The sequence below is a fragment of the Bos indicus x Bos taurus genome, chromosome 17 (assembly GCF_003369695.1).
Source record: "Bos indicus x Bos taurus breed Angus x Brahman F1 hybrid chromosome 17, Bos_hybrid_MaternalHap_v2.0, whole genome shotgun sequence".
Taxonomy (NCBI): domain Eukaryota; kingdom Metazoa; phylum Chordata; class Mammalia; order Artiodactyla; family Bovidae; genus Bos; species Bos indicus x Bos taurus.
In genome coordinates this window covers 54,428,409-54,450,316 of record NC_040092.1, presented here as the reverse complement: position 1 = coordinate 54,450,316, position 21,908 = coordinate 54,428,409, and the positions used below count along the sequence as shown (strand labels likewise).

Here is a 21,908-nt window from a genome sequence, read left to right as displayed (position 1 = left end):
AGATATTTAAAGAATGAAAGAGTGAACGTAAATTATGCTTTGCAACATGGTATCCAACTTCATTATTATATTCCTGAACATAGTGAAAGCATCTCAGGAGTAATAAAAAATTGTTACTTTAGATTAACTTTTTCCTAAGTGTCTCTCTGTATTTTTTCCACTTGGATATTCAGCAAAAGAAAGAAACCCCATATGTGTATCTTTTACTAGGTGACAAAATGGGTTGGGATTTATGTATTCACTAATAAATTCTCTTAAAAATAATGAATGTTATTATAGTCACCAAGAGACGCATAATGAATATGACGGAGAATGAAGCTAAAAATTTTATTGTGTTTGCACACTCAGAATAAGTAAACTTTCTTATCATGAAAAAGTATTAGTAAAAAAAGCTCTCCATTTATACTGAAGAATTTCATTCTAGTTGGTCTAACTTGAGTAACATTTTGCATTATTTAACTTATGCTTGTCCCATTGATGAGAGAAATGTTCTTGATGCACTTCCCTAACTCTGGGCCTGTACTGAAATTTTTGTTTGCTTTTTAGGTTCGGTGTACCACTTTGATAAGTCAACTTCATCTTGCATTTCTACCAATGCTCTTCTTCCAGACCCATATGAATCAGAGAGGTAATTGTTCCCTTGTGGTTTTAATGACATCATTTATGTAAGATTAAATAACTCTTGTGGTGGGAATTATTGCTCCTTGGTGGCCCTCTACTCAGGCTGAGTTCCCTAGCAGAAAAAAAATGTATATTCTGAGAAAGAGCGTTTTTATGGTCATACATCTGTCCCTGTAAGAGAGTTTCTCCACCCATAAAGCACAGAATAGCCTGTGTGTCGGTCCCAGAGTGAAGCTTCTACAAAGGGACAGCAGTTGGGTCCGGCAGCCCGTTATGCCCTGCCCAGGTGTCCGCTTTCTTGGGGCTCTTGTCCTGGCAGCCTCTATTAGCCCCTTGGGAGCATTTCACACTCTTGAAACCTCTAGTCGAGGCAGGACCAGATGTCTGCTGCTTTACTTAGCCCAGCTGAGAGGGTCTGGAGCACAAGATAATTTCTTTATTCACTAAGGGAAGACAGAAGTAAATAAAATGTAAGAAGCATAAAAACATTCCAGCTTACAAATTACAGTTTTCTGATTCTATAAGCTCCATCCCAGAGTGTCAAGCCCCATTCCATTTGACATGCTAGCTAAACTCTAGCTCTGGATTCCTGGAATGGCTTTCTCTGGTCTCTTGACTGGGGTTCGTATCCCCCAGCGACTGGCCTGTTTGTGGGTAAGAATGCCATCTGCAGTTGACTTTCTCTTGGCCTCACTCTTTAATCATGGCTTCCATTTCTTTTCTGTCTGCATCTGAGAAAAGGCCTCTTCCCTGGTTTAACTGACAGGGCTGACACTACAATGTCACAATGAACGAATGGCCCCTTTCTTGAGATGAGGCTTTGGCCTGTTTGCAGAGAGAAAAATTTGGTCTTTGTTAGCCCCGCAAACACAACAGTCCCCTAACCATATGTATCTGTCTTTTTTTTTGTTACTGTCATTGTGATAATGCCACATAACAGTAGCCTCAGACTACCAGCGATTTATGAAAGCAAATATTTTCTTTTGCACTCATACGTCTGTAGATTGGCTGAGGCTCAGCCACTTTCAACTGGGTTCCAGTCAGCCCAGCTGGACTAGGCTGTGCTCCAGGTTTCAAGTTGGGTTCCGGTCTGTCTCACATGCCTTCATTCCAAGACTCAGGCTAAGCAAACAACAGCCCCCCTGGGGCATATTCTCCTTGTGGAGATGAATAGAAGTTCAAGGAAGCTGGCAGAAACTTGCCATGCTTCTTAACACCCGAGACCTAGCTTTGCAGTCACTTCTGCCTAGTGGCAAAGCAGATCAGGGACATTATCCTCCATGCAAGCTGAAGGGCAGTCACATGACCAAGAATCAGAATGACTCTGTCCCAGGGAGAGAGTCAGGAGGTGGAAGCAGTAATTCAGCCTTCCAGCCCATCAAATAAGCAGAAGATCTACATAACAGAAATCCCAAATGACCATTTCCACCAGACTTTTTATCCACCACAGGGGCTGGAATAACTGAAATTATGTGATTGGGGCATGTACTCTCCTAATAGGGACTTCCCTGGTGGCTCAGATGGTAAAGCATCTGCCTACAATGCGGGAGACCCAGGTTCAATCCTTGGGTTGGGAAGATCTCCTGGAGAAGGAAATGGCAACCCACTCCAGTATTCTTGCTTGGAAAATCCCATGGACGGAGGAGCCTGTAGGCTACAGTCCATGGGGTCGCAAAGAGTTGGACACGACTGAGCCACTTCACTTCACTTCAGGTAGTACAGGGGTAGAGAATCTGCCTGCCAGTGCAGGAGCCATAGGAGATGTGAGTTCGATTCCTGGATCGGGAAGATCCCCTAGAGAAGGAAATGGCAACCCAGTCCACTATTCTTACCTGGGAAATCCTGTGGACAGGGAAGCCTGGCAGGCTACAGTCCTTGGGGTCATGAAGAGTCAGACACAACTGAGCGACTTAAGGTGCACGCCCTCACTCTCTTAATAAATCTTGTTCTATAATCATGAGCTCTATCTTCTTAAAACCAGCACTTGGCAAACTTGTTCTGTAAAGGACTACGTGGTCAATATTTTAGGCTTTGTGAGTTTCTACAGCAGCTACTCAAGTCAGCCTTTGTAACCCCAAAGCAGTCATTAGATAATACTGAACAAATAGGTGTGGGTGTGTCCCAATAAAACTTTATTTACAAAAACAGACAACAACCAGATTTGATCCTTGGGCCAGAGTTAGCTAATTTGTTATAAACTCCTTTGTTGGGAAGTACTTATTGAGTATCTTTTATTAATTATTTGTCACTCTTTTATGTAGAAGATTCATCTCAGGGTTGAGAACCTTGGGTATAGCTTTAACTAGCTTTGGGAAGTGTTTGTCTAGTCCAAGAAGACAGTGGAAATTGTCATTAATTAAAACATACACATTTTTAAAAACCTTATATCAAGCACTGAGTTACTTTGTGAATATATACTAATAGTCTCTTCATTAGAGAGCAGTGAGAATCGTAAGTATACACCGTTCTCCAGTTTTCAAGACCAAAATCTGTATTTCACTTTTTCTTTCTTCGTCATTGGATTACTATGAACTCACATTTTGGATTCTGTAGCTATGACGGTATTTGGGTGGTTAGTAAGGGATGATATATCAAACTAAAACAGAGCATTTGCCTTTTTTTTTCTTTTTAGGGTTTATGTTGCTGAATCTCTCATTTCCAGTGCTGGAGAAGGGCTGTTTTCAAAGGTAGCTGCGGGACCCGACACTGTTATGTCTTTTTACAATGGAGTCCGAATTACACATCAAGAGGTGAGTGGGGCAGAAGTGGGAACTCAGTTTGATTGGTGAAAGGGCTTTGTTTCAGACACCCTTGATTTTCTCATTGGTCCTTTTACTTTAATGCTCACTAAGAATAGAAAGAAACAAAAGACTAGGCTTTTTTACAGAATTGCTCAGATATCGTTCTACAGCCAACCTCAGACTGCTATAGTAAAGATATAGATTAGATAGCTTATGAACAACAGAAACTTCTTTCTCACAGTTCTAGAAGCCAGGAAGTCAAAGATCAAGGTGCCAACAGATTCAGTGTCTGGTGAGAGCCTGCTTCCTGCTTCACTCATGTCCCTTTTTTTGCTGTAACTACACAATGCAGGAGGGATGAGGGAGTCTCAGGGGTCTCTTATAAGAACTCTGGTCTTATTCATAAGGGCTCTACCTGCCCCCATGGCCTAAACACCTTTCAAATTCTTTTTTTATATAAGGTAGAAGAAAGTTAATTAGTAAGTTGAAGGCTTCTCTGATGGCTCGTGGGCTTCCCTGTAGCTCAGATGGTAAAGAATCTGCCTGCAATGCAGGAGATCCAGGTTTGATCCCTGGGTGGGGAAGATCCCCTGGAGAAGGGATTGGCAACCCATTCCAGCATTCTGGCCTGGGAAATTCACATGGACAGAGGAGCCTGGTGGGCTACAGTCCATGGAGTCACAAAGAGTCAGACACGACTGAGAAACTAACACTTTCACTTTTCACTTTCTGGTGGCTCAGGGGTAAAGAACCCACCTGCCAATGCAGGAGACATAAGTTTTATCCCTGATCTGGGAAGATCCCACTTGCCACAGAATAACTAAGCCTGGGTGCCACGACCACTGAGCCTGTGCTCCAGAGTGCAGGAGCCGCAACTACTCAGCCCATATGCCTACCTGCTGAAGTCCGCTTGCCTTAGAGCCTATGCTCAGCAAAAAGAGGAGCCACTGCAATGAGAAGCCTGCACACCACAGCTGGAGAGTAGCCCCTGCTCACTGCAGCTAGAGAAAAGCCCACGCAGCAACAAAGACCCAGCACAGCCAAAAATCAATCAATCAATCAATCAATTAAATTACTTGAAAAATAAATAGTAAGTTGAGCTGCCCTGCACTGCTCATGTATGCCCTTCCCACCATCAGTGTGTGGAGTATGCACCATCAAAGTGCAAGGGATGCCTTAGGCCAGGAGTCCCCAACTTCCAGGGTCTATTGCCTGATGATCTGCGGCGGAGCTGATGTAACAATGACAGAAATAAAGTGCACAATACACTTGAATCATCCTGAAACCATCCCCCACTGTGACCCATGGAAGGATTGTCTTCCACAAAACTGGTCCCCATTGCCAGAAAGGTTGGGGACCGCTGCCTTAGGCTTTTGCCGTATATGTGACACTCAAACCATGAGGTTAGGGATAAATGAGTTAATATCTTCAGTGTCCTTTGAGTTCCTGGGAGGAAGCTCGTTTCCAACACTCACTTTCTTGTTTTCTGCAGGTTGACAGCAGGGACTGGGCTCTCAATGGGAACACCCTCTCCCTTGACGAGGAAACGGTCATTGACGTGCCTGAGCCCTACAACCATGTGTCCAAGTACTGTGCCTCCTTGGGACACAAGGCAAATCACTCCTTCACTCCAAACTGTGTCTATGACATGTGAGTAGGACACCAAGCTGCCAGAGCCGCGGGGCCCCGGGAATGAGGAGGGCACCTCAGAGGCATATCCTGCCCCCAGGAAGGTGGCTCCCTTAGAATATCAGAGGGTCCTCTGCCAGGGGACTACTCATGCTTATTACTTGAAACTCAGAAATAGAAAAGGGCTTCAAAGAGTAGACATGCTGTGGAAATACTATGCTTTGTGGTTGCTGTTTTATTGTGGCTTTTTCTGTTCTTCAGCACTCTCACTCTGGAAAATTAAGGCTAGTGTCATTGGAAGTAATAGTACAAATTGAAACTGCACTGCAGAGATTAGGGAATCCTTTTATGATGTGAAAGGAAGGAGGACTGTAAAATCCTACACCTAGGGCGTGAGGTCTGGGTATTAGAAAAAAACCAACCTATAAAGTCAGAGTCCCTATCATCTGACAGCCAAGAGGAACGAAATGCTGACACAGGCAACAACACGGATGAGCCTGTGAAAACACGCAAGGAGCCAGTCACTAAAGACCGTGTGGTGTGTGAGTCCATTTCTATGAACAGTCCTCTATCGCCCCAGACACAGAATGCCCATCAGTGCTTGCCTAGAGCTGGGGGCCGGGCTTGGGGGAGCGAAAGTTGATGGCTAATGAGCGTGGGAGTTCCTTTTTATAATTTTATATTGGAGTATCGCTGATTAACAGGTTGCGGTAGTTTCAATTGGGCAGCAAAGGGACTCAGCCATACATACACATGTATCCATTCTCCCCCAAAGTCCCCTCCATCCAGGCTGCCACATAACCTTGAGCAGAGTTCCATGTGCTATACAGCAGGTCCTTGTTGGTTATCCACTTAAAATACAGCAGTGTGTACATGGCCATCTCCACCTCCCTAACTATCCCTTCCCCTCACCTTTCCCCTCTGGTAACCGTAAGTTCATTCTCTAAGTCTGGGAGTCCATTTCTGTTTTGTAAATAAGTTTTCGTTTGTATCACCTGTTTAGATTTCATGTGTAAGTGATATCATATTATATTCCTCTTCCTCTGACTTACTTCACTCACTATGACAATCTCTAGGCCACCCATGTTGCTACAAATGACCTTATTTCATTCTTTTTCAACAGCCCATTGTATATATGTACCGCATCTTCTTTATTCATCCCTCTGTTGATAGATATTTAGGTTGTGGGAAGTTCCTTTTGAGGCTTCCAAAGTTAGTGGCTGTGGTTGCACAACTGAAAACCACTGAATTGTACACATTAAATGGGTGCATTTTATGAAGCCTGAATTACATCTCACCAGTCATTGGGAAAGGACAGTGGCACCCCACTCCAGTACTCTTGCCTGGAGGATCCCATGGACGGAGGAGCCTGGTAGGCTACAGTCCATGGGGTTGCTGGGAGTCAGACACGGCTGAGCGACTTCACTTTCACTTTTCACTTTCATGCATTGGAGAAGGAAATGGCAACCCACTCCAGTGTTCTTGCCTGGAGAATCCCAGGGACGGGGGAGCCTAGTGGGCTGCCGTCTATGGGGTCGCACAGAGTCGGACACAACTGAAGCGACTTAGCAGCAGCAGCACAGTCATTAGTTTTAAAAAATCAAATAATCCCTTTCAGTTTGAGCCTCCCCTTCCAATGGCACACTGAACCTCTTGGAAACATCCATGGATGAGAACCTTACCATTATCCACAAAGGCAGCTGTCTGGACAAACAAATACATACTATGGAGTTGGCTGTTGGGCTCTGGTGACTAGAAAGTTCTTTCTATTGAGCCCCAGTAGGTTTCCCTGTACTCTCCAGCCCTTGGCCCTAATTATCCCTTTTCTTCTTGTGTACAATGTCAATCTCTCTTCCACATAGTAGTCCTACACTATCATAGTAGTTTTCATGCACTCCCAAACTGTCTTCCCAAAGTCAAGCATTTCTGACTGTTCCTTAAAGGGATAGCTGAGATTCCATGTTACTGCTGTCCTTAGCTCAGCCTGAGGATGACAGTTCCTCCTAGCAGCCAGGAGCCGGGTGCAGTCTTTTCTGCTCAGCTGTAGTTTGCTGTTGCTTGGTTCTCTTGCTTGTGAACATAAGCGGGATCAGATCGTGTGCGTTTAATCTGTAGGAGAAGTGCCAGGATTCGCGTGTCCCTTCTTGCATCCCTGAGATGGCTTTAAAATTGTTCTGGCAGTCGCTTGTTCTCCTTGGCAGCCAGTACCAAGTACTGAAGCTACAACTTCTGTTTAAAGGGCGAGCAGAAATGGCAGAGGACATGTGTCATGTGAAATGAAACTGACACTGTTATTAACTCCAAGGCTTTTGTGGCCAATGTAAATTAGGCCAAAGCATCGTTCCAGGCTGCACACAGCTGAACAATAACCATTTAAACCCATGGTAACAAAGGATTATAAATGCTACTTGCTGCTGCTGCTGCTGCTAAGTCGCTTCAGTCATGTCCGAGTCTGTGCGACCCCATAGATGGCAGCCCACCAGGCTCCCCAGTCCCTGGGATTCTCCAGGCAAGAATACTGGAGTGTGTTGCCATTTCCTTCTCCAATGCATGAAAGTGAAAAGTGAAAGTGAAGTCACTCAGTCGTGTCCGATTCTTCACGACCCCATGGACTTCAGCCCACCAGGCTCCTCCGTCCATGGGATTTTCCAGGCAAGAGTACTGGAGTGGGTTGCCATTGCCTTCTCCGATAAATGCTACTTAGGCTGCCCCTTAAAACGAATGAGTTTTGTGATTTAATGGCAAGGATATGATTTTTCTCATCAAAAGTAAGAGAGCACAGGAGAAAAGAGAAGAAACCATTTGTGCAAAATCAAGTCCCTCCTCAGAAATTTTTTTTTCAAGCCCAGTGTGAATGATTAATTACTTGGGGTCATGGAGAGACTGTGCCAAGTCACTTCAGGTGTGTCCAACTCTGCTACCCTATGGACTGTAGCCCGCCAGGCTCCTCTGTCCATGGGCTTCTCCAGGCAAGAACACTGGAGTGGGTTGCCATGCCCTCCTGCAGGGGATCTGACCCAGGGATCAAACCCGCATGTCTTATGTCTCCTGCCTTAGCAGGTGGGTTCTTTACCACAAGCACCAGAGAAGCCCCAGGAGAGACTATCTGAATAATAATCAGATAGAACATTCAGATACCATTCCATGGGATTCATTTGTTTCTAAAATCATTGGTACTGTTATGCACACTTTAACACAGAACAACAACGTCTGCAAGCTGTTTTAACTGTAGTCCAGTACAGTGTGCCAAATGACAGACAGGAACTGCTTCCCTTGCTATAGATACAGGCTACTCATCAACAAGGAGCCGAACTGCGTGCTCAGAGGTGTGGTCTGAGGGCTGATCTTGCCCAGTGTTTCCTGAGCGCTTTCTCCAGGCCAGTACTGTGGTACAGGCTTCTGTGCACGATGTCATTCAATCTTCCCAGTAACTTCGTGGGGCCACCAGTATTACTGGTGATTATTACCAGTATCCCAGATCAGGGACAGGAAACATAGGGCTCTTGTCAAAGTGAAGTGCTCTAAACCTCTGTGCTTTAGGGCTGCCTTGAAGAATCGGCACCTGAGACTGAGTTCTTTCTTTTCAGTCTGTCTGTTTTCTACTCTGAAAATAATGAAAATGAGTAGGAAAATGAAAATGCAAGAGGATAATAAGAGAAATCTTAGGCTTCTTGTGGGATTTTTTTTTGTTTTTTTTGGTGTACCACAAGGTTAACTAGAGCTCCATTTCAAGAGTATTTTTTTTTTGAAGTATCTGATTTATAATATTGTGTTAGATTCAGGTGTACAACAAAATGATTCAGATATATATATATATATATGTCTTCTTTTTCAGATGCTTTTCTTTTGTAGGTTGTTATAAGATATTAAATATAGTTCCCTGTAGTGTACAGTAGGTTCTTATTGTTTATTTTCTACATAGTATTGTGTATCTATTAATACTAATCCCATACTCCTAATTTATCCCTCCTCCCTCCTCACCTTTCCCTTTGGCAGCCATAAGTTTGTTTTTCTTATGTCTGTGAGTCTGTGTTTTGTAAATTAAGTTCATTTGTATCATTTTTTTCAATTCTATGTATAAGCGATATCATATGATATTTATCTTTGTCTGACTTACTTCACTTAGTATGATAATCTCTAGGTCTGTCTACATGCTGCAAATGGCAATATTTCTTCCTTTGTTTATGGCTGAGTAATATTCTACTGTAAGGAGTATAGTTTTTTTAGTGAAATATTTTAGAGACCACGAGTTGTGATTTTCATAAGTAATTCCCAAATCCCTGGTCCAGGAATATCTTTTGTGCCAGAGTGCATTTGAGAATTCTGTGCATGTGCACAATCTCACACACCCACAGGCTTGCTTACATGCTTAGTCACTGATGAGAGTCTTCAGTTGTGCCAGGGACACGGTGGTGGTAAGGAACCTACCTGCCTGCCAGTGCAAGAGACACAAGAGATGCAGGCTCAATCCCTGGGTCAGGAAGATCCCCTGGAGAAGGAAATGGCAACCCACTCCAGTGTTCTTGCCTGGAGAATCCCATGGACAGAGGAGCCTGGCGGGTTACACAGGGTCGCAAAGAGACAGCTATGACTGAAGTGACTGAGCACAGCACAGCACTTTGTCACCGCAGGAACTCTTGGAGGATAAAAATCACTAGTCTCATGATTGCAGAGGAGGAAAGTGAGATTCAGAGCTGCACAGGTGAGTTTCCAGAAGGAGGCAGTAACAACGTGCGGAACCAGGACTCACACCAGAGTCTTCAACCCCAAATTAAGTGTGCTTGCCAGGGCGCAGGACACCCAGGACGGGCAGACACTGAGGCCCCTTGACGTGAGGATGCGGCTGTTCCTCTTCATCCCACACAAAGTATGTCCGTACGCCGCAGACACACCTCTCCCCCCAAGTGCTTGCCATCACGCACAATGTGCCGTCTAACTTAGGATCTAGGACCTTCTGTAATGTTTCAGTGCCCTCTGTTCAAAATGTAAATGAACCAGACAGATTCAATCATATGCATACAAAAATATAAGATTTTCTCTGGCCATGCCTTCCATGTGTCTGCAGCCCTCCAGGCTCCTCTGTCCATGGGATTCTCCAGGCAAGAATACTGGACTGGACTGCCATGCCCTCCTCCAGGGGATCTTCCCAACACAGGAATCAAACCCAGGTCTCTTACATCTCCTGCATTGGCAGGCAGGTTCTTTACCACTAGCACCATTTGGGAATCCCTTGTTAGAGGAGACAAATCTATTAATACTTATTTAGCCCCTGCTCTCCTGCAGGGAGCTGTGCAGGTGAGCCGGGCTGGGAGCCTTCAGTAGATGAGCACAATCCTAGCATGAGCCCAGCCTCTCCCTTCACAGCGTGGGTCAGCGGGAAATCTGAAAGAAGCAGGGTGGCAGGGCTTCCCTCTTGCAAAGAAATCTTCATTTACTTTCAAAACTAGAAAATAACACTTCCTCAAGAAGTACAGGATGGAATACAGCATTTTTTGCTTTTGAAAATCCACAGGGCTCTCTCTTAAAACTCCAGAAGTGCCCTTGCCCTGAGACACAGTCAGGTAATCTGATGCTACAGGCCGGATGAGCTGAAATGCTGACAGACTACACTGAATCTGATTTCTCATTAAAGACAGATTTTTGGGGTAGATCTGGCTATTGATTTATAAATACAGAGGGCCAAATATGCTCAAAAAGAAAGATAGGGCCATACTTTTTATTTACTTACTTACTTATTTTGGCCATCCCAAATGGCAGGTGGGCTCTTAGTTGGAACCAGGGGTCCAATCCAGCCTCTTGCATTGGAAGCAGAGAGTCTTAACAACTGGACCACCAGGGAAGTCCCAGGGCCATGCTTTTTAAGCCGCAATGCAGTGGTAAAGAATCTGCCTGCAGTGCAGGAGGCAGGAGAAGAGGGTTCGATCCCTGGATCAGGAAGATCCCCTGGAGGAAGAAATGTCAACCCACTCCAGTATTCTTGCCTGGAGAAGCCCAAGGACAGAGGACACTGGCGGGCTACGGTTCATGGGGCCACAGAGAGTCAGACATGACTGAGCGACTGAGCGTGCACACATGAGTCCCCTGGGGGAGGGGAAGTGTGTTCAAATGCAGACTCTACTGCCACGTCTGGGTGGGGTAGCCTAAGTGTCACCGTGAGCACCAGGCTCCCAGGGAACACTGATGCTGGCTCCTCTGTGGCCGTCACCCTGAGGACCTGCCCCTGGTGTCTAGGCCACAGCATGTGGGTGATCCCTGTCTCAGCCCTTCTAGCCTTTGCATCTGACCTTCTGGTCCACCTGGGAATGACTGTGTGCCTCTTGATGTCTAGGTTTGTCCACCCCCGGTTCGGGCCCATCAAATGCATCCGCACCCTCCGAGCCGTGGAGGCCAACGAGGAACTCACCGTTGCCTATGGCTACGACCACAGCCCCCCAGGGAAGAGCGGGCCAGAAGCCCCCGAGTGGTACCAGGTGGAGCTGAAGGCCTTCCAGGCCACCCAGCAGAAGTGAAAGGCCTGGCTCCGGGCTTCAGGGGACCTGGAATAGAAACTTGGATCTATGCACTACGTTTATCCGACAACGGGACAACCAGGGACTGCTCATGCTGTGACATCACACCCTCTCTGCGTTCGCTACGACTTTCTCGAATACTAACTAGGTCTGACTGTATTACTCATACCAGATTTAAAATTAGCTAGCCTCGCAACAACGCCCTCCTGAGAGGTACTGTCGAGCACTTGACAGAAGACAGCATGATGTTCTTGGGTGGTTCAAGTCTAAATCTGTACCGCTTCAGAGATGCCAAATGATTAGACTGAAAAAAGGGAAAATAAGGGGGTTTTTCAGTCATTTTTAGTCAGTGGTTTTTCCATGAGATTTATTTCTATGGCCAATGCAAATTGTGGTGTCACATTTGCATATGCGCCATACGAAGGGGAGAATTACTACATTTTTATTCTGTAAATGTAGTATAATTTGCCTTTTAACCTTTGATCTGTCTCTTGCAATAGAATGGCTTTGTTTTTTGCCCCCTAGCGAACAGAACCCCACTTTTTGAGTCAGTTCACCCCTTAGTCCTCTTCTCTCTCTTAGGTATCTTTCACAAGAGAAAACTTCCAAACAGATTTCGTGTCCTCGCCAGCGTGTAGGTCTCTCTGGCTCTTTCTATCGATCTGTCATTGTTTCATTATTATTTCCTAATATAAAGACCTGGCTCCTAGTGCCAGGCTATTATTATAGAATTATTATTCTCGCATGTAAACAAAGATATCTTTGCTTTAAGATGTGAGAAGAGATGAATTTACTTTGTTTGCATTAAGTTATGGAAGAGTTGTAATATATACTTTAAGAGAGAAGAGAGGGAAATTAGTATTTCTAAGCAGTAACTGTGGCAATTTTGCAGTATCTTCAATAGTGCTAGTCATTTTTTTTCTCCTTAGATACACATTAAATGTACATAACATAGAGCAGTCTGGCTTGTGGCGCAGTACATTGAATTCAAAAGTCAAATAGCAAACTTGAATTCTAATCCAGAATTTGAAAGTCCTTTGTTTTGTTTCTTTTTAAATCGCTACTATTAAGAGAGATGTACTGATCACTAGGTACAAATCAAACCTTAACTGCTAAAACTAACTCTTCATCATTGTAATTTCAAATCATTTACCTGCTTCAAAGCCTTGTGAATTAAGATTAACACCTGTATAGTTTAAAAGCAACCGTATCGATAGCATTTCAGTCATTTTGCTAGCCATGTGTAATCACAACTGCAGAAATAAAGAGAAACCCCCCTGTTTTTTAGTTTAGCTAATTAGGTATGTAATTTAACTGGGATTGCTCTGAATGAATTCTGAGAGTTTGGGGGTCATGGCAAGTGCCCTTGCCACATGCCACAGCTACGCCTTCCCTAGATGCCTCGCTTGGAGCTGGGCATCTAGAGATTAACATTTGTTCCAAGTCACAGCTGTCAGCAGAGCACCTGTCACCAAGTCAGTCTGGTCTTGAAAGCTGAAGCCTTCCACACTGTAGCTCCTGTAACTAGGGGAGGCTCAGAAAGGAGAAAAGAAACAGGCAGGGGGAAGTTGGCTATTTTGTGTCAGTTACACGTGCTGTGGGAAGAACTTCACAGAAGTGCTTGATCCAGAGCTGCTCACAGCTTTCAGTTCTGGCAATTGGCTCCAGGCACAGGATTCAGCCTTTCCCTTGGTTAGACTTTCCCAGAGCCCCTGTGTCCCCCCGGCAGAGCAGCTAAGTGGCCTTGGTTTCAGGGAGATATGCTGCTGGTTCGCTTGTGAGAAGTTCTGAGGGCTGCCAGAAAGATCTTCCAGGAAGGGAACTGAGAAGTTTTCAGATTAAAAGGCACCAGGATAGGATCGCTTCTATTCTGTAGAAAGAGACCGTTCAGTGAACTGTGACAGACGACGGAGTCTTGGGACTTGTATTCCGACAGGTGCTTTCCTTCAAACGTGTCCCAAAGTGAGTGACTGTCTCCAGAGAAAGATGGCTTGAACTAACCCTGGTCGGTGGCGTTGGGAGTGAGGTCAGGGGGAAGACTGGCACAGAACCCCACAGCAAGGACTTCAGGCTGCCCTGGGGTGTCATTTCTATACCAATGGGCTACCCCGTTCAAATGGAATTTCTCTTTTCTTTTGATAAAAGCGATCGAAGTGAATTAAATAGTAGTGATTAACCAGCACAAATCCATTTTTCAGATGACATCGTGAATGACAACACTTTGAGTTCAGAGCCTGGCAGTGTGTCTGTGACAGTCAGACACATCAGAGGAGGCAGTGCCCGCAACCCGAGCCTCTCTGCATCTCCGGGCTCTTCTTTCTCATGCCCTCTGCTTTCTTCTCTCTCTCTGTCATCTGTGAGAATGCCCCAGTGTGCCTACATAGCAACCTACCAGCTGATCCCCCCCTCCCACCAGCTGATCCCCCCCTCCCACCAGCTGATCCCCCGCTCCCGCTCCCTCTGTGTGCTCCCCTGGGGCCCTGTCTGTCTTTCCCTCCAGGAGTACCTCTCTCCATCACTCTGCATCCATGTCTGAATCTACCGCTCCTCCTATCCCCTGCCCTCCCCCGACACTCCTAAATGTAAGACTTCATCACAGGGTGGGGTTAGAGGGCGCCTTAAAATTCACTGTGTTCTGTAGGTAGACAAAACCGCCAAGGGGGTCGGGGTCCCCTGAGGAATGAACTGCTGAGGGAATAAGGGTGTTTTTTCCCTGTTTGAGCCAAAGCTGAGGGATGTATTTTTCTACTGAGTCTTGATATCCGCTGTGGAAGGAGCTGTGTCAGGAAGCAGGTAGTTTCATGAGCAACAGCACAGAAATGTGGAAGAATCCGTGTAGTGGGGATACAGGAGTAACTTTCTGGCTCCCCAGAAAAGGCCAGTGCTGAGATGGGTATGTGATGCCATGGTCCCCAGGAGATTCAATCAGAGCCATCTCAGTCCAACTCCTGCATGACTAGATTTTCCCTTAGCAGCTTTTCTATGACAAAATATTATCTTGTGTTAGAGTTAGGAATAGGAACTAATCTGTAGGAGTATGTCCCCAAACGGGCATTTGAATGGACTCAGAAAAAAACAAACGTAAGGATTGAATTTCTGAAAAAGGAATGATGAGATTAAAAAGCAACTGACATGGAAGACTTGAGTTTTGCAGTACCTATTCTTATTTTAACCTGCTTCATCCCTGGTCTGCCTGAGACACTGAGAAGAAAATTTGTTGTTGAAGAGCCCTTTGAACCTGTCTGAGGCTGTCTTTAAACTTATCTGCCCTCTGGGGGTTCTTCACACTTGAAAAACAGTTTCCTCATCACCAACAACCTGAAAAAGGCCAGCGTGAAGGCCAAGTGTAACCATTGATGATATTTAGTTGTAACCATAAAATTGCAGTAACTGTGAACAGTGAGTTCAAGGGTTGTCTTCTCCGTGAGTCGTATGTGGCACTTTAGTAATTTTCCTTTAATCTATGAAATTCTAAATCACTCACTGCAAACTGCATTTAAGATATTCCAGGAAGGTATCGTTTTTCTGTTGTGCTTTGTTTTAAAACAATTGCCTCAAGTTTCTGTCTTAAGAGTAGTGATTTAGAATCCAGACATCTTCTGTTTTAGAAAAACAAGCAAAACTATGTTGCAAGACTGATAGTGGTAATGTTTATTTGCCGCAGATCAAAGGTTCACAAAATATATGAAATTTTTACATCTACTTGAGGTACCTTGATAGTTTTTTTTTTTTTTTTTTCTGTTTTTTCAGGAATTTGGAACTTTGGTGTCTATTTTTATTTAAAAAATACTAAATTGTTAAGGTTTTATTTTGCCAAATGTGTGCAGACATATTCAAAGCAATGAAAACTATTTCAAGCCATACAACCACAGGGACGGAAACCCTTTTCACAAATTTTAATGTGTTTGTATGTAAATAGATGTTTGTATGAACTATTTTCATGGTAGAATGAATATATTTAAATGAAGTTGAATTATTCCAGTGCTATTTAAACAAATTGCAAAAATTTTTGGTGAGAATTCTCTGAGTCTATTGAGATATAATGCAGATCAATTTTGATTTTTAAAGAATCAAAAGCCTACAAATAACTCTGCCGCGTGGCAACTTCCCCGAGTTGTTGCCCCCGACGTGGAGACAGCTTGTAGGCTTCCCAGTGCCTCAGCCGCTTCCTGGTGGAAGTTAGGTGCTCGTGGAGTTGTGTCCACCCTTCAGTGACATCACTCCAGGCCTTCAGGGGCCGGGAGTGACTCAGAGGCATTAGAGACACCGGTGCAGTTATCTGGAGCACAATTTCTTTGCAGGGCAGCAGAATCAGAAGCCAGACGTGGCCGTGGGAACCTTGGAACGGGTTTTCTGGCCGCCATCTACCGTCACCCTTACTGCCTAGTCACACACGTCAGGGAGGCTGCCCTGAGTGGAGTTGGGGTTCAGATCCCCCGGGTGGGGCTTCTTCGGTTTTGCCAGCAGTCCCTGCCTCCGGGCCTTCACCTCGAGAGAGGATGGAGGAGGGTCCTGCTGGCAAGGCAGGGCCCATTTCTCAGCACAGTCCACTTCCTGTCTCAGCTCTGGGCAACTATGCACCCAAGCACCAAACTTTCCACCAGAGAGAGACATCCTTGGATAACGCAGATCATTGCTTCCTCTGTCTGTGACTTGACACACCGTTGTTAGAAGTCGTTTTAACATCAAGACCAGTCACCTCCCTAGGACATACCTCCCAACTGCCCTGACTCTTACTAGAACACTCCTTTATAATGATAGTCAACTTGAGTGGGTTTTGTTTTTTTCCACTTTGGTCCTGGATGAAATGAAATGATAAATATGATGACAGATTTTCACTGTGTATACTAGCAATATGTACACACGTACTGATGTATCTTAATATACAACTTGGTTACATTTTGGATGACTGTCACTCATCTCGATTCATGCATTGGGAAGCTACAGGGACTACGTCGTGTCTGCTTATCATAGAAGAGAGTTGGGTTCATGGTTCCGAGCTCCCTACTTCAAGAGTTTTTTCTCCTGCGTTTTCTGTGTTCTCTTTTTATCCTGAAACAAATCAATTAGGTTGTGAGGTATGTTTAAGGATTGGAAGCCAAGGGAATGCTTTCAGCATTTATTGCAACCAAAAGTTAACCTCATCACAGTTAATGAGCATCTTTGATTGGTCTTTTGTGGAATTTGAACTAAATCTATGAGCCTTATTCAATATCTATAATTCTATGGTTTTTTTAAATTATGGGAAATTAATGAAAGATGTTTACATGAATAATGTTCGCCCTTACTGTGTTATGAATGAGTTTTTTGTAGTGTGTCTGGGTGCATGTGCAAGAGAGTAGGAAAAATGTTTCTGAAACAAAACTTGACAAATATTTGTAATGAGAAGTCAATTTAAAGATTGCTATAATTGCGCTATAGAAACAATGCAAGTATTAAACAAAATATACAATCACCTGTCATTGTCTTCCTTTGGTTGCAGAAAAGCAGTAACATTTCTCATGCCATGTCTATCTATATATTTAAATTACTACGCAAACTTTACATTTGAACTAGTTTCAAAATGGTATTCACCTTTTACCATTTTCAAAGCATTATAGTAAGAACTGAGAGAGGGCTATGGAAAGATTAGAAGCATCCTGTATATTTGACATAATACCACATACACCCATGAATCCAGAAAAATTAGCAACATCAGCCAAATATATCTGATCAACTCCATAAATGTTGAGTATTGAACAGAAAAGAGAAAAATCAGGGAAAAGGTAAGAAGAATGGGAAACTCATGGTTAAGATACAGGAACGTTGTTAGATGTCATGATAGATATTGGTGATCTTAGGATAGCTTTGAGCCAAGGAAGCCAGGAGCCCCTTATTGCTTTAAAAAAAAAAAAAGAAGTTTTATTTTAAATTGGAGTATAGCCAATTAACAATGTTGTTGTGATAATTTCATGTGACCAGCAAAGGGATTCAGCCATACATATACATGTATCGAAACTCCCCTCCCATCCAGGCTGCCACGTAACATTGAGCAGAGTTCCCTGTGCTATACCACAGGCCCTTGCTGGTTGTCCATTTTAAATGTAGTGTATACATGTCCATCTCAGGCTCCCTAACTGTTCTCCCTGCCCACCCCCCGAAACAACCATAAATCATTTTCTGCATCTGTGAATCTGTTCCTGTTTGTAAATAAGGAACATATTGTAAATTTGTATCATATCTTTTCAGATTCTGCATATGAGGGATGTCATACAATAGTTCTCCTTCTCTCTGACTTATTTCACTCAGTTGGAACCCCTTATTTTTGCCTAATCACAATCAACTTCCCCAAATTCTCCCTTACAACATTTCCAAAGCACAAAAGCCAGTGACAAAGGGGATAAAAATAGTACTTCGCTATCGACTGCACCATCTGCCCAGGGTCCCGAAGCAGTGAATTCCAGGGAGTTGGGCCAAGCTGTGAGTCAGCTGGGTGTCAAACTAGAGCAATCCATGAGCACGCCTGCTTTCTCTTAGCCCCCTTGGCTGCCCATTCCTAGCTCTTATCACACTTCCTTCCATTGAAGCAAGTGAGATGACTCAGTCCAAACCAGCCCTGGACCAGCTTTACCACTCAGATGAAGACATATCCATACCCTGGATCCTTAAGGCAGAGTTTCACTCACCAACGCAGAGTATTCTTCCTGCTTGTGAGGAAGAGGAGTATGAGATTAAAATGAATAAAACTGGAATAAATCTAAGAAGCTAAACTCTCAAAAGTGAAGGATCAGGCAATTTTTTGTGGGTTAAGATGGAGTGGGCTAAAGGGTTGTAGAATATGGGATTGTGAGGAAGATCGAGACCAAATTGTTTTATGCTCAGTAATCGCCCCACAAATACTGCTTATAAAATATCTGCCTTTGGGCTTTAATGTTCCAGATCACTTAGGCTGATAATTCATACTCAATTTGAAATGATTTCAGGGGTCATGTCTAGAATTAGAATTAGATAATAGTCATTCAGAAGATTGGGGGTTGGGGTTGTTCAACTAGAAAGTTTTGCCCCAAGTGTTTTAGAAAGCAACAGTTGCCTTCCATATAAAAAGATGATGCAAACTCCTCTGCGGCGTATTGGTGTGAAACCAAAAGCCATGATTTTTTATTTAGAGCTTCACTTCTTACACTATACATACAAAAGGATGAATGGCTCCATCTACATTGCTCCCAAATTTTTCCTTTTGCAAATATCAGAATGTTTCTAGCTTCAAGAAACATAAAAACCTGCCTCAATATAGCTGAAGCAACTAAGATTTACTCTTTCACATAACAAGAAGTGTTGAGTGACCCTGGAGTTGGTTAATTCTAACAAAATTTCTTTCTATCTTTCTGCTTTGCAATTCTTAGCAGGTCAGGTTTGCCTTTAGGGGCCAGTTCACCCCACAGTCACAAAGTGGCTGTCACAGTTCCAGACATCACAGCCAGATTTTGCAATATACAGTGGGTGAAAAGGTAAGTCTCTTGTATGGTCTCTACCATGGAGGAAACCTTGGTCCTCCATGGGAGGACCCTGGGAGCACCATTAGTATCTGAGGGAAGCATATAGCTGTGAGGGGAAGGATAGCAGGGCCTGAACAAAGCTGAGATTCTCCCAGCAAGGAAGGAAAGAGAAATAAGGGTTGGGCTGACCACCCACAGTGTCTGTCTCTTTTGCAACATAGATTTTGTCTTATTTTCTTCTGAAAAGAAAAGAGGTTAGTCTCTTCAAATAAATAAATGGGTTTTCTTTGCTTTTTTTTTTTTTTTAATTATTTGGCTGCACCTGGTCTTAGTTGCAGCACATGGGATCTTTACTTGAATGTGGGAACTAGTTCTCTGACCAGAAATCAAACCCACGCTGCCTGCATTAGGAGCATGTTTTCTTAGCCACTGGACCAGTAGGGAAATCCCCAAATGGATTTTCTAATTAATCTAATCAACTCAGAATTTTCCAGTGACTGGTGTTGGAGAGGTTCTACAAAGATACATGTAGGTCAAGCTTATAAGGCAGTTTTAATGTTTAGGTTATTCATTTATTTCTCACACAGCCATGTGTATAGGTACTGCCATCACCCCATTTTAGAGAAGGAAAGACCAAGGCATAGAGATGTTACCTTAACATCTCTATGTTAAGAGATATTACTTAACTGCAGTTAAGTAACCAGTCACAGAACTAACAAGAAAGAAGCAGAGGCAAAGCATGAAGCCAGAGGGCTGGGCTCCAGGCTGCTTTCCAGACCATACTTACGGGAGCTCCTCTCTCCATCTGCCCTTCACTTCATGCTCTCCACAGGGTAAAGCCAGCTTCTATCCCCTTGATCACTTACTTAGCCCACCGATGAACTGATGTCCCAGGCCCCAGGCCCTACTTGGTCCAATTCATGTAATAGTGAAACCAAGTTGGGGCCCTATGGGGCTCCCAGGCATGGTGGCCTTTTTTTTTAGGCAGTACTCCAGCCTCCATGACCTCCCCTGTGTTCCAAAGGGCAGATTCGAACCATTACTAATCAAGGAAGAAGCAGCCACTTGAGGAGAGATTAAAGGACTCTGAGAAGCTCATCAAGACTAGGAGACCAACCACCTGAGACCCTGCACACACCCTAATCTTATCAGCAATCCCACCCTTGAACTATTGCTGTAAAACTCCTCAACATATCATCCTGGATTGGGACACGTGATTTTCAAAGACAGGAATCCACTGTATCCCCCTTCACCTGGCAAAGCAATAAAACTATCCTTTTTTTGCTTCACCTAAAACTCTTGTCTCTGATTTGATTCAGCACTGGTGTGCAGAGAAGCTGAGCTTTTGGCATCAATACCCGGACCAACTTCCCATAGTTTTGCGCACATCACCTTCTGCCCTGACCCAGAACTTCCACATCCTCTGCCTGGATTCCAGTCGTAGCTTCTCCACCCCAGCCTATTTCTCATTCCTCACCTTCACTACCTGAAGCTCCCTTAGGGATATTTCACTATTCCTGCCTCTCTGTGTTGGCACCGGGGAGAGTTATGAGGTTGGGGGGGACCTGGCTCTGGAGTCAGACTGGTTTGTATCAGCTCTGCCCCGTAGGATAGTGGACTTTAGATTGCTGTCTAGCAAAAGTGGATAACACCTGTGGCGCAGGGTTGCTCGGGGGCTGTGAAGACTGAACCTTTGCAAGCCCTCTTCTTTCTCTGACCCTCTTGCTTCCTCTCCAGCCACCCTCACTGTCTTCCAGTTCTATAGGGGCCCCCAAAGCCATTTTAAGGACTTGGTTTTTAACTCAGAATGCATGAAAAGTCAACCAATGACATAAACTACTTCTGTGTGTTTTTTTAAGAAAAACAAACCAGCTTTATCCAATCTTAGTTTTCTGAATGTTCTATCAGTTAAAGAATTCGCAACTTGAGAGTTGCAAGTTAAGTTTTCCTCCGGGCAAGATGAGGACTGCAGCCTGGGAGACAGCACCTCAGATGACTCTGAGAGACTGCTCCAAAGAGGCAGTGGGGGAAGGTCAATATATAAGGTTTTTGAGAAAGAGGAGTTCAAAGCAGTCAAGTGCTTACTTTACAAAAGGTTTTCTGCTAGTCACAAGGAGCTGATGTCACCAAGAAGGGATTTCGTTGATTTTCTAGATATGAGGAGATGCAAGGATTGGGATCATGAAATCAGTTCCCGAAAGTATCTAACTATCTGTTTCCCGAGCACAGAGTGCCTCGCTCTCCGCCCTGAATCCCCCGGGGGGTCAAAGGTCAGCAGGCGAAGCAGCACAGGACTCAGTCTCTGCAGAGGCAGATGGAAGTGCCCTTGTTGTTGTTCAGCCTCTGGCAACAATCTTGGCAAGCACCCATTTGTAGCTGACAGTTCCAAAAATGCTGTTGAAACTGTAATTGCTGTTAGCCCTTCAGTTGGAGGGCTCCGAAGAGAAGAGTGATAAGACTGGCCTTACCTGTGTAACAGGTTCACCTTGACTGCACACAGGGTGGGGAACAGACTGGGGCGGGGAACCCAGGTGGAAGCTGGAAGAACAAGACACAGAAGGGGCGCTGGCGATGAGGAGGGGTTGACCCGGGGGTATGCCGTAAAGGCAGCGACAGTAGGTCTTGCTGAGATGTGGGTTCGAGATTTTAAGGTGTTGGTTTTATTATCACTCAGGGGATAAGGCCAACAGATCAGTGCTGTCAACCAGGCAGTTCATTACTCACAGTTCCCAAGGGGAGGGGTACCAAGCCATGGTGTGTGTGTGTGGCTGGGGGACCCAGGGTGGGTCAGGAGGCAGAGAGGACCGGGAAAACGGAGACTAGAGGCTGGACTGTGGTTTCTGGGGGAAGGAACAGGCACGGAAGGTTTAGAATTAATTATTTTGAATAATTTCAGTGGGCTCTGGGGTGTGGCTCAGCAGTAAAGAATCTGC

The 21,908-nt window shown here is 44.5% G+C and overlaps 1 protein-coding gene across 1 annotated transcript in view; it reads left to right on the top strand.

The window, feature by feature from the left end:
• SETD7 (SET domain containing 7, histone lysine methyltransferase) overlaps positions 1-16,955 on the top strand; it is a 57,500-nt gene extending 40,545 nt beyond the window's left edge. The window contains exons 6-9 of the mRNA XM_027567389.1: positions 547-628; positions 3,254-3,371; positions 4,855-5,012; positions 11,320-16,955. Of these exons, the coding sequence (XP_027423190.1) occupies positions 547-628; positions 3,254-3,371; positions 4,855-5,012; positions 11,320-11,500 (539 nt within the window). The 3' untranslated portion in view covers positions 11,501-16,955. The remainder of the gene's footprint in view (positions 1-546; positions 629-3,253; positions 3,372-4,854; positions 5,013-11,319) is intronic.
• Positions 16,956-21,908: the final 4,953 nt, after the last annotated feature.